Below are 13,234 nucleotides of genomic sequence, written 5' to 3' on the forward strand. Positions count from 1 at the left end.
TAAAGTCACTTTTCCAAGCAAAAAAACTAAACATTTTCAGGTTTCAGCCTCTTTAAATGAGTGTATTATTTGTTTCTCTCATTGTTGCCTTTATATATTGAATCTGAATATTGGACTTTTGGTTGGACAAAATAAGCAATTTGAAGTCTTGTGGGGGAATAAATAAAAATAGCGATGGCCATTAGTTTCCTGTCAAAACACAAACAACACATCAGGGAAACCATCTGGTAGAATAAATCAATAAAGAAAAAAAAAATCTACAAGTCAAGCCTTCAAGGTGAGTAAAAAGGCATTGCCGTAGTACTACACAACTAAGCTGTATTTCCTGTAACATCAATAGAAATAGTGAACAATTAAAATTTCATGCAAAAATATTGTTCTTGAACCCAGAGCAGCTTAAAAGACTAAACCTAATAAAAAATAAATAAAAAAAAAAAGCTTTGCATAGACATTTTAAATCACACTTACGTTTTACTATAAACATGAATGAATCAAAATTTAATATGTACCAACATGGAATCATCTTTGTTTCGGGGTTTACAGCACTCAAACTTAAAACTAGAGACAATGTAAACCTTCCAGCACACACTTGACTGTCTCCACTGTGTCTGTCAAGGTGATCTGGTTTGGAGCGTGAACATGAAACAATTTGAAAACCAGCTGTTTGGCTAAGGGGTGGGGGGGAATAAAAGTTAGACTTGCAAATTAATTTTCTGCTAGACAGTTTGACATCAGTATTATTAACATGACAAGCTGAGATTCTGTACAGTTGGAGGACATACAAAAGAAAGCTTCAGTGACTGAAAAACAAAAATTAAAGTCATTGACAATATTAATATATTTATATTAATACCAACAAGGCTGTTATTTTTTTTTATGTTCAAGTTTAGAACATTAACCATTTGTTTAAAATTGAGGGTAGTAGTCACGGTCTTGTGGGTAGTGTCCTGAAGGGTCATCTATCTCGTCTCCAGTCACTGCCTTTTTTTCCCCCCTTCTCTTCTTCCCAAACCTGCGTCGTGACTCAAAATCTTTCCAGTTTCCTCCAGCACTACTCACCAGTTTCCAGGCAATCCGAAACATGGTGCTCACATGGAATGAAAAGAAAAATTCACAAGGAATCTACACAAAGAACAAAAGCTGCACTTGGCCTCTCTTTCTTCTCTGTATATATATATATATATATTTAAAAAAAAAAAAGTAGTATAACTGCGACCCGTTCCCCTCCCAACCTCTACTCCAGGACATCGTTACCCTCTGAGAAATCATACAAAATACAGTACATCACGTTTTGTTTTACTTCACTTGAACTGCAAAACGAGAGGGCGGGGAACAGAAATAAGAATTTACCAAGTCTACACTGAATATGATTCTCTGTGGATCCACACAGAAATCAGAGGGAACAGTTGAACTGCATTTCTTTTTTTTTGTAGTGGCGTCCATGACGGCTAAACGACAAACTCCCTTCGCTGCCTACTTTCCACATGTCCTCTTCACCCCAGCAGGGAGGCAGATATGGGCGTGGTTTTGCTTAATCCTTCTTCTTATCCTCCTCTGGTTTGTCCGTGATGGCGGCGGGAGCAGCGTCTGCCGCTGCTGTGTTGTTTTGCGACTGGTCTACTCCGCTGGTGCCAAACTCGTTGACCCTGTTGGGATCGACCCGATAGATCCAGCGCTGGTAAAGGTAGATGAAGAACACCACGTCTGCAGGAGAGGACAAAAGGTTAGTCCAGTGAGAAACAAGTAGAATTCAAATTCATTATTCCCTCAATAACCATTAGCCATCAGGTCCATATATACTTATAGCTATAAACATAGTCTTTAAACCCAATTATAACTTTCATCTTGGTAATCCTGGTGTTAAAATGTATATAATGGTTGTGATGACCAAGCTGCATTCACTTGGTCATATGGGATGGATGGTAGAGGTGGGAAAGACCCCCCAATGTTTACCACTAGCAGGGTTTTTCCTGCATAGAGAAATTTTTGGCACCCCCCAAAGAGGTTTTAGCAAGTGCCAAAGGAAAATCACCAGCGCCAAAATGATCAGAATTGGAAAAAATAATAATAAATTTCAAATCCTCTCCGAATGTGTTTTAAAAGCCACTAATCAAACAACTGTTGAGCGAGCAGAACATTTACTAAAATACAACGTCTTGACTTTCAGCAGTCACCTCTCCTCTCATCCACAGCCGCTGTATTTTACAAATGCAGCAGGATTAATAAACCAGCTGCTGTATTGGTTTAACTGCACCTGAACACACCGCTACAAAGTTTGCGCTAATGACTTCCTGTTATTTCTCACAATATAAAAGCAGTTTGTACTAGAAGTGTGCCTGTATTCACCGATACGGTCTCGTTTACATTTTACTCTTTGGCGGACCGGCACTGGCCCTCTCGGCACTACTTGACGCTCACCTATTCCCATTCTCTCCTGCCTGCTAATCTCCACAGGGAGATCAGGAGCCTTTCATGCAGCCATGTGCATCAAGCTCTTCAAAAGTCACTTTTCATGAACCGACCAATCACAGCCACGAGGAGGCGAGACATTTAAAAAAAAGGTTGAGGCACTACAGCAAACTTTAGATTGTTGAACTCATTATGTATGCACACTTTTTATTATTGACAAGTTAGTAATTTGCATAAACAAATGAGAGTAACCACCATGTAGAGCATTTTTCTTGCTCAATGAAAACACTCCAAAATGAAACTGCCGTTTTGCCCAACTGGAATTAATATTAGGCTACTAATGGTAAGCTAAAGTAGCCTGTACTATTATCTGAAATTATAATGAATATACAAACATTAGCACTAATCTAACCTTAACCACGGCGGTGGTATCAGAGAAAGGTGTTTTGGGTGAAAAAGCTGAATCTCATTTAATATCTGTAGGCAGATAATCCAAATAAAGCGTAACCTGTAAATATATTATACTAACATTATACTTTCTATTTAATGCTATAATATTTATATTTAAGGTGGTGATGGCACAATGGATAAGACACATCCCTTTGGTGCGAGAGAGCTGGGTTCAATTCCCCCTTGTGACCCATCCACCATTGTGTCCCTGAGCAAGACACTTAACCCCCTGTTGCTCCAGAGGTGTGCGACCTCTGACATGTATAGCAATTGTAAGTCGCTTTGGATAAAAGTGTCAGCTAAATGAATAAATGTAAAATGTATTAAATACACTAATTTATACCTTTACTCTTCATGTTGTGGATATATTTTGTTCATCAAATGGTCAGAAATAACAAGAAAATGTATACATTTCGGTCGTAAGGTAACTCATTGCCTTGTACATGTACCGATCATGCTTACTGTCGCGCAAAGTCACACCCCAAAGGCCCATTCTGAGCCAGGAATAACCCTGACTAGGAAGCGTTCACATCATTGGCCAACTCAAGATGGTTGTATAATCGCACGTGGTTGTGTGAGGGTTAAAATTACAATGTGTTGACAATTTAGCACTATCGATTTCATTCAGGTTTAAATACCTTGAACTACTTTGGCTGAGGTGAGGCATCTGTGTTTGTTTGGTTTTCAGGCAAGGTATTAAGAGTTTCTTGGTGGTAATTACAAATAGGAAACTAGTAATTACGGTAACTCTGACATGACATAAATGCAGAATGAAGCCAGTTAAGCTAACCAGCAGCAGCCATTCAATAAAACCTTCTAAACTGTGGAAGCAGTGTTGTTGTGCATCTAGCACATGACCTGTCAAGACCCACCAATATCTACATTCAATGGAGAGTTCTCACATTCAACGTACTAATAGGAAAAGTGAAACCCACAAAACCCACTCTGGAGCTGAGCTGAGGCTGAGGGTGTTTGATAGTTGCTATATGATTTCAGGGAATCAAACACAATGCCATGAGTGACAATGACGCTGCATTTCCTCTGGTGTTGGTGCATCGAAGTCAAAAAACAGTAAGGCCAGAAAGGAAGACAGCTTCTCCTTTAAACAAACACCACATCTGTCAATTTTAACTTGCCCGCCTACTTTAGCTGCCAACACGCTGAGCAATGAGCAACCTGAAATCACCTCTAGAACAAAAAAACTACACTGCTTCACCATCAAGCTACAAACTCAAAATGGCTCCTTCTGAATGTTGGCTGATCCTGGTAAAGTCATAAAATAAAAAATAAACATCTAGGCAAGATCAGGGAAGACTTACCATCTCTGAGGCATCCTATCCTGTACATCATTGGCATCTTGATGACAAAGGCAAACAGGTCATCAATGAAGGTATTGAGAGCCTTGTAGGTGAGCATCCTCCATGGGAGGTGGGCCACAGACTTCATTTTGTAGTTGATGAAAAGCTGTGGCGTCATTGTAATGAAACCTGAAGACCAAAAGCAGAGAGAGAACGGAAGGCACAGGTTAGGTAATATAAAACAATTTTACACCAGAGGCAGGAACATCTATTAATACACGGGACATTAGCAGAGGCTATTGCGAACTGGATATGTAACCATGATGTAAGTATAAAAACATTAGCTGTATGTACATCCACTTAGAGAAAGGGATGTGTCTTATCCATTGTGCCATCACCACCTTAAATATAAATATTATAGCATTAAATAGAAAGTATAATGTTAGTATAATATATTTACAGGTTACACTAATCAGCTTAATCTCTGGCCTTTTAAAATAGATTTACATAAACAGGAACAAAACCTGTTGAACACAATGTGTCCGCAGAGAGTAAAAAATAAATAACATCATTAATACATTGAGAATTAAATATAAATAGTTTGAGGGAGAGAGTTAAGAACTAATATATATAAGTTATTCATCTAAAAATGACCGTCCATCGTATGAAAATCTGTTCAGATACAACTTATTTGTGTATTTAAAGCCTGACTAAAATGGATGTTTTAAGGCCGATAGCCATTTTGATATTTGAGGATTTTAAAAATCCGATAATCAGCAATATTCAATTTTTTTTCTTTTCAGAAACACATTTCATAAACAAAGACTACCCCTAACATTTGTTATGAGATCTCACCGAGATAATATGACATAATGCAGTTTAAAAATACACTTTATGGTTATAAATAGTACTCTGACCAACAGTACAGCCGATTACAGTGTTTTGTGGTGGATTTGAGGCGTTCTAAAACGTGTTACCAACAGGAGTGTGGCAGAGTGCCCCTCTGGTAGACAAACTGCCCAACACCACTAATAACGTGACTGAAGGATCCATCTCTTAGCTTTTTAAAAAAAGACTTTTGGGGGGCTTTTTGTGCCTTTATTTAAGATAGGACAGTTGAAAGGCAGGAAATGTGGGAGAGAGGGGGAACGACATGCAGCAAAGGGCCATGGGTTGGACTCGAACCGAGGGCCTCTGGAGCAAGGACTCAGCCTTTGTACATTAAGTGCGCGCTAGTGGTAAGCTAACCGACACCCCAACAACATTTTTCGGGGTATATTCTCCATTTTTCCAGTTTTGCTATATAATTTTTTTTACTATTAAAAAAAAATATGTTACATTACATCCTATTCATGTTCCAACAGGCTACGTATAAAGTTCCAACACCTGAAACATATTTCTTAAACAATAAAGGACACAACATTATAGAGTAGTATATAAATGTTTCAGACAAACTTACCAAAGGTTAACAAGAAGCCATAGAGCATGCTCAGTACCCATGAGTACCAGCCTTTGTGCTCTACGTACAATAAACTGTAGACGGCATAGCAGCCAAACAGGGGGTAGAGCAGCCACGATAAGTACTTGAAGGCCATCTGATTAACATACGAGAAAAGGAATTATCAGAAACAAGAAAAGGAAATTGACTTTTATAAAATATTACTAATTGGTTTGCTCTTAAAAGATATGCTTGGGATATTTCATTGATCCCAACAGAGAAATGTGTATTTAGGCGAGTGTATGATGATGTCAGCCATCAATATATTTTTGAAAGTAGTGTCCTCTGAATGTGGCAGGTGTTAAAGAGGACTGCAGCTGAGTACTGGTTTAACTTACGTCGTCGTAGATTTTGGTTGAAGACTGCACATATGTTGACTTGTCTGTGAATACCAATCTTGGAAGCACCCCTGCGATTTTGTTCTCTCTATCCAACTAGAGAAAGACAAAAAAAGGTGGTTACATGAAGTAGAAATGCAAACTGTTAATACAGATACAATTTGGTTAGGATTTGGATTAAGAAAAGGTAAGCAAAAGAAAGTGAGATTTTTTTATCATTAAATGTAATTGTTAGGGTTAAAGTTCTCTTCTAAAAGCAAGCAATGTGTCCAGTCCAGTAGGGTAGTGTGCTGGTTTTCATTCACTACGCATCATCTTAACAGATTCACTTGTTGCTCCCACTTTTTTGGTTGAAGGTGAACTCACTGAAGTAGGTCTGAATATTTATTTAAGGGACAGAGGCTCAAAACAAATACTGTGCATGAAAACACAAGCGTAGTTCTGACTTACTTTGACGTCCATGACCTTGGTGATTTTCCACAGATCAATAAGAAGGCCGATGAAGACGCTGACCTGCACCACAAAGTTTGTTTCGTTGTCCAGTATGTACAGCAGCACCACCAGAGACTGAAAAACTCCAAATATGATGGAGCGCACAGACAGGCCCTCTAGAGACTGTCTGCTGTTCCAGAATTGGATATCTGAGGAAGAGATGGTGATGAGTTGAAGCTGGGGGGCAGACAGATACTGTGCGAACTATTCTTTGGTTGTTATAAACAGACTGGCTGTTGTGACCATACCGTTTTTGAAGGCGAGAAACTCGAAGATGCTGTGCACGATGGAGACAACAATGGTGAGTCCCAGCAGGTACGGGTTTGTTTCCAAAAGGGCCACCTACAGACATCAATTAATATCAACACAAATCTCTAAAATACAATATCACTACACATACATCAAGTTGCTATGTACACTCCATGATCCATGTAGCTGATAAATTAATATAAATATCATACAGAATCACCCAATTAGTTATTTGTCCAGTCCATCATGATATAAATATCCAAATAAGAGCCATTATTGGCTCTATTGGCTCTGCCCAACACAATTCTTTTCTTTTAGTTTTCTGTCTCTCTTACCTTGACAGAATCTTGGTCTTCATCAGACTGCTCATAAGTGTCCTCAGGTAGGAAGTTCCACGGTGAGCGTGCATTTTGGGCAGCGTACAGCTGCCAACGCCACAAAGACAGTGGGCAGTAGGAGAGGCGCAGTGGGAGTGTTGTCAGGGTCTCGTTGATGGGATAGTAGTCCTTCTGGAGGTTCCAGTAGTCATTGAAGTACACAATGGGATAGTAATCGCCACTTACTGCATCAAACTTAACATCTAGGGGTAGACAGGGTATAAGAGTGGAAATGTCAAACAAGGTTTGCCACACAAAGGACTTCTAAATCATCTGGGATATTAAAGCTGTTGTAGTCAAAAGCTTTTAACTAGTAAATCATTGAGCAGTAAATGACAAAGAGGTCAGTGGGAGGAACTCACGTTGGTCTAGAGGAGGGGGAACGGAGCCCTTGACCCAGGCAGTGTGGTCATCTACCATGTTGATGGTGAGGTTGGGGTGCCAATGAGAGATAATCTCCACTGGACCGTGGCTCTCTGCCCTCTGTGAGGGAACACATTTGATTAGACATGAGCCTTTTCATTTAAATGTGTCAAATCTAAGCTCACAGCCTTTCCCTCGATTAGCTTACAATCGGTGTCTCTGTAAGATTTATTTGGAAATCGATGTGAAGAACTGACCGTTGTGACCGAAAAGGTCATTACTTGCACTTCTAACTCAATCAATCAAAAATCAATTGTTTTGTGTGAGGTGTGTTTCCCAGCAATTAAAAGTGAAGACAAAACTAGTAGTATCATCAACCTCATCCTGTACCAGGAAATCAATTATCAAATCTCAAAGGTTTGCATTAAAGGGGCAATTCTGTTTTGGACTACATCAGAAATCCATAACATTTTTAAGACATTTTTAAGATGCTTATCAGCCGACACCGATCTAACTCTGCAATGTACAAATTTTTCAAAACAAACACAAATATATCAACCTTGATCATTTCGGGATCTGCTTCTGTCTCTCCTGTTAGCAGATTCTTGGTCTTCAGAAACTTTCTTCGCTTGAATTTATTCAGCACTGAAAGAGTAAAACAAGTAAAAAGGTTGCCACATAGAAATGATCATTTATATTATTAAATTACAACTTCTGTTTAAAGTTTACATTCTATGAGTTTTCCATGTGCTTACTTCGTGTTGAATGTACTGTTGCCAGTCTGCGATACTGCCCCTTGCGTTTGGGGTCTGGGTGGAATCCACTTTTAGTGAAGTAGACGTGCATGTAAAGGGATCCGTTCTTCTGCACTGTCTGCAAGTACAGTGTAAGAGTTTCAGACAAATACACATCTACGTTTCACATCTGTCAAGTTCATTACCAACTTGTCTTTCCTGCCTTTCACCAACAAATTCCTCATTTAAACTAATACTAGTTTCTTCTCACATCTCTCTCCCCGCTCCCCACCTCTGGGATGTCCATCTCCTTATAGTGCTCGTAACAACCGTCCCCACTCTCCCCCGTGGCCCAGTCTCCGTAGACCAGGTCCCTGTGGAACCAGAACAGGGCCTCTGTGTTGTTGAAGTCTGTGAACACCTCGTCCTGGGACACGTACACGTACAAGTCCTGCAGGCGTGGTGAGAAAGAGAAAAAAAAAAAAAAAAAAAAAAAGGTGTTTAAGATATAACAGAGTTTAGAGAGAGTTAGCCTGAAAGGGAGAGATAACACTGGCTTGCAGTTGAAGTACTTGAGGGGATCAGAGTATGAGGGGTGTTTTAGAATGAACCACTTCAATTCAATTAAAAAATGTTTTACAACACAGCTGGCCATGCAGATAAGGCAACGGACAGAAGGGACAGGTGTAATACCATGAGGGTGTCCTTGGGGAAGAGGTTCCTGCTGGGTACTCTGGGTGCCCCGGCCGGCGTGCTGGGGTCAGGAGTGGACGGCCCTCGACGGAACCAGCTACTGATCGCCCAGATTATGAAGATTCTGGAGGAACAGATGCAAACAGAGTGAGAGGAAAAGAAGATTAAGTAAATGGGAAGTAAAGTTGAAGAGAGAAAAGCTGAGAAGGAAAGAAAAAAAAAAATATAAAAAAGGAGGAGAGCACCGTAAATGGACAAATCCTGTACACATTAGCATAAAAAACTCGGAGACAAAGTATTTAGTTTTGACTTTATCTCTTGAGATCTGAATAGCTGCTCTGGGAGAGTGGAAACCATGAGGAGGCTAATCTGATTTAACTGCATCCAATCAAAGTGCATTTCATTCAGACTTTGAGAAATGCCTTGCCTGCATCAGAAATCAGTGATGGGTCTAAAGAGGAACTTAGAAATGATATAAGAAACTGAGAGAAGTACTTTAGGCAGCATCTCAGTGCAATGAGTTCAAAATGATCTAACACAAATAAAGTAAATTTTCATCTGTTTTTAACCAAAAACTCTGTCCTGTTTGTGATTTATTGCAGTCCACATTTGTTCCAAGATCAGTCAGTGTTTTATTCAAACTAGATTAAAACAAACACTAAACTGGTACCAGCTCCACACATGTTGCGTTTATTTAGCAAAAATAACACTTGATGTACTGTACACTTGGTTATATAGGAACATACCCCTTAACATTAACTGATTCCTGAAGACAGCAAAACATAAAAATTAGACTGTTAAAATGCCATGAAAACTACAAACACAAGACAGCAACAAATCATAACCATACCACAAGCTCTTGCATTCCAGAGAGTAGACAGGTACGGCAGATCAGATAAACTCCATAAAATCCAGCACACTGTCAATTACTTGTTCCCACAAAATGTACCGATGTGGTTTGCTAGTATGAGTTTTCCCTGAATGTCTGTGGACCAAAATGATTTTTTGATTCATCCACCAGTCAGAAAGACGCACTTATTGAACAACAGAGTCAATACAATGGACAAAGCACTGAACATGAAGTGGACCATAATTAGAGAGCTGCTGACCCATGTCATGCCACTAAGTCCAGCAAGAACTAGTTTTCCCTTGTGACTGTACCAAAACGAAAATAGAGAGCCATTAACAAACTATTTTTCTTGAGAACATGCTTTAAAATGGCCAAAATTGGGTAAAATGAAGGAGAGGCAGCACAGACTAATGCTGCACAGAGGCCTGGAGCAGAGTGAACTTCAGCTGAGCTGTGGCTCTGCAGTTTACACACTATTTTCCTTTAATCTGCCACTTTAAAATTAATTTGTGACACCACCATAATAGATCACACCGGTACTTTGTTAATTATTAGACCCAAAGCATCAAAGTAAGCTTTTCTCTGTGGGCTGACCTTCTGCTTGTAAAAGAGAGTGAGCCTACCAGATAATAAAAAAAAGAAAGAAAGAGAACTCACCTGAAGAGGACTCCTTTAATGACCTGCCATGCATTGGGTGCTTGTTGCTGCTGTTGCTGTTGAGGATCCTGTGCATTTTCAGCTGTCTGCACAGTCTGGTCATCTGTTGTTGCAGCAGTCCCATTGCTGCTCACCTACAACCAGACAGACACATGGTCAGTGTATCCAAAGAAAGCCGCAATGATGGTGCAGCAATGTCCTCATGTAATGAAGTATGTCATCAAAAAAGAATATTGCTTCACTGGCAGCAAAGAGAAGCCACTTGTGTACTCCGAGTCAGATGTATAGTCACTGTACTTTACTAAAAGCAAAAACTGGTGATGATCAGTGTTTCCCAAAGCCCAAGATGTCTTGTAAATGTCTTGTTTTGTCCTCTACACAAAGATATTCAGTTTACTGTCATAGAGGAGTAAAGAAACCAGAAAATATTATATATATTTAAGAAGCTGGAATCAGAGAATTTCTCTTGAAGACGTCACCTAATATAAGCGTCAAGAAAACAGGAGACAGGAATTTTCTACTATTTTCTAATGTTTTATCGACAAAATGTTTAATTAATATAATTTAATAGATTTATTGATTGAAAGAAAAAAATGCAGCAGCCTTACAATAATGACAAGACATCTAAAAGATGACATAAATGTCCCGCAACCAAGGGGGACAAATCTAATTTCTAAGCAAACAATCTAGATTAATCAATCTGTCAACAATGATATTGGCAGGCTACTATTTAATTTAACTATCATGATCTAAACAGAGCCTTAGCATAGGGCTTGGCAATATGGCCAAAAATGTTATCATGATAAATATCTTTCATATCAATTATCACAATAAATGTCAAATCATTATTTTTTCATGTTTAATGGCTAATTGTTGCCCCTGAATGAAAATTGAAGGGCCAGATGGTTAATTGTGCGGTTAAACTATACTTTAGGGTCAGAATGTGACAAACACTTGATGCCAAACAGTGGATCACTTCACATATCATCCAATTATGATAAAATCTTTTATCAAAAAATGATTAGTAATTTTTTTCAGTGCGTTTTCCTTTTTTACAAAACAAACATCTTAATAGAAAAATTAAGCACCACTTCGTTTGTGATTCCAATTAATTAAATCAAATATTCAAAAAAAAATAAATAAATAAATAAATATATATAGGAAAGTTATATTGCGATGAATTTGTAAAGATAAATATAATTTTTTTTTTTTCCTGCAAAGTAAGCTCAATTTTGGGGGCCTAAACATACTCGAAAACTCAAACTTTGCACACATGTCAGAAGTGGTGAAAAATTTCGTATTTTATGGGTTTTGCGCATGGGCGTGGCAAAATGTCTCGCTAGCGCCACCTAGAAAATTGGAAAAAATTAGCCCCTCGTTCACGTTCAACCTACATGCACGAAATTTTCTGGGGACATGCATCATATCAAGACGCACAAAAAAGCCTCAAGAACTCATACCCTAAACCCAACAGGAAGTCGGCCATTTTGAATTTTACATGGCCATTTTTGGATGATTTACACACTTCGTACTTTAACGAACTCCTCCTAGGGATTTAGTCGGATCGACGTCAAATTTCTGCTGTGCCTTCTAAAGGCATTGACGATAAAAAGTTGTGCTATTTGCGAGTTTTCGTCAATGGGTGTGTCTGTGGCGTCGATGATTCGCCATGAAACAGGAAGTTATTATAACTTCAGTGTGCATGCTCACATCTGCACCAAACTGTACATGTAGGATGAGAGTCCCGCCCTGATCACATGTACATGCCGACATTCACCCACAGTCATAGCGCCACCTGCTGGCAACAGGAAGTGACCTTTAACGAAGCAGCCCCCGTTGCACGTTTGACCTACATGTACGATATTTCTGTGGTACGTGTATCATGTCAAGACGTACCAAAAAGCCTCTTGGAGCGATGCCCTAAACCCGACAGGAAGTCGGCCATTTTGAATTTTACGTCAAATTTTGGATGATTTACACACTCCGTACTTTAACGAACTCCTAGGGATTTAGTCCGACCGACTTCAAATTTCTGCTGTGCCTTCTAAAGGCAATGAAGATGAAAAGTTGTGCCATCTGTGAGTTTTCGTCAATGGGTGTGTCCGTGGCGTGGCGTCAAAAATCAACTCTTCGCCATGACAAAGGAAGTTGTTGTAACTTCAGTGTACATGCTCACATCTGAACCAAACTTTACGTGCTTGACAACTCTCCCACCCCCCAGACATCTACACACCAATACCGATTTATATTCATAGCGGCAAGTGCTATGTAGCTCCACATAGGGGACACAGGAAGTGACATAACACCTTCATGCGGCGTCGGAACCGCGTAGCAAATTCACAGCCGCACCAGCAGAGCTCCAGAATATGCAACTCGGCCGGCTCACACCCGGACGCGCTACAAGTGCGAGGGCCCGCCCAACGCTGCTTGCAGCTTTAATTAGGGCCCGAGCACGACCGTGTGAGGTCCCTATTGAATTTGCTAAGATTATATATATATTTTTTTATATATATATATATTTTATTTTTTTTCTGCAAAGTAGGCTCCATTGACGGGGCCTAAACATACTCAAAAACTCACCAAAATTTGCAAACATGTCAGAACTGGTGAAAAATTTCCACCTAGAAAATTGGAAAAGATTATCCCCTTGTTCATGTTCAACCTACATGTACGAAATTTTCAAGAACCTCATACCCTAAAGTCAACAGGAAGTCGGCCATTTTGAATTTTACGGCCTGCTTGCAGCTTTAATTTATCTTTATTGTTTAATTTCCCAGCCTTACCTTAGCATAGTTTAAATACCTCATCTGCGGTCAGATTCATGCA

The 13,234-nt window shown here is 39.4% G+C and overlaps 1 protein-coding gene across 3 annotated transcripts in view; it reads right to left on the reverse strand.

Annotated features, from left to right (window-relative positions):
- Positions 1 to 447: 447 nt before the first annotated feature.
- clptm1 (CLPTM1 regulator of GABA type A receptor forward trafficking) overlaps positions 448 to 13,234 on the reverse strand; it is a 34,738-nt gene continuing 21,951 nt past the window's right edge. For 2 of the 3 annotated variants that reach the window (XM_046073149.1, XM_046073147.1), the window contains 13 exons: positions 10,409 to 10,542; positions 8,902 to 9,025; positions 8,480 to 8,659; positions 8,230 to 8,347; positions 8,034 to 8,119; positions 7,474 to 7,594; positions 7,070 to 7,314; positions 6,734 to 6,827; positions 6,444 to 6,634; positions 5,994 to 6,089; positions 5,617 to 5,752; positions 4,179 to 4,346; positions 448 to 1,704 (listed from right to left, as the gene is read on the reverse strand). In XM_046073149.1, the coding sequence (XP_045929105.1) occupies positions 1,532 to 1,704; positions 4,179 to 4,346; positions 5,617 to 5,752; positions 5,994 to 6,089; positions 6,444 to 6,634; positions 6,734 to 6,827; positions 7,070 to 7,314; positions 7,474 to 7,594; positions 8,034 to 8,119; positions 8,230 to 8,347; positions 8,480 to 8,659; positions 8,902 to 9,025; positions 10,409 to 10,542 (1,866 nt within the window). In that variant the 3' untranslated portion in view covers positions 448 to 1,531. The remainder of the gene's footprint in view (positions 1,705 to 4,178; positions 4,347 to 5,616; positions 5,753 to 5,993; positions 6,090 to 6,443; positions 6,635 to 6,733; positions 6,828 to 7,069; positions 7,315 to 7,473; positions 7,595 to 8,033; positions 8,120 to 8,229; positions 8,348 to 8,479; positions 8,660 to 8,901; positions 9,026 to 10,408; positions 10,543 to 13,234) is intronic. The other variant, XM_046073150.1, reaches the window with a different exon arrangement.

The sequence above is a fragment of the Micropterus dolomieu genome, linkage group LG17, assembly GCF_021292245.1.
Source record: "Micropterus dolomieu isolate WLL.071019.BEF.003 ecotype Adirondacks linkage group LG17, ASM2129224v1, whole genome shotgun sequence".
NCBI lineage: Eukaryota > Metazoa > Chordata > Actinopteri > Centrarchiformes > Centrarchidae > Micropterus > Micropterus dolomieu.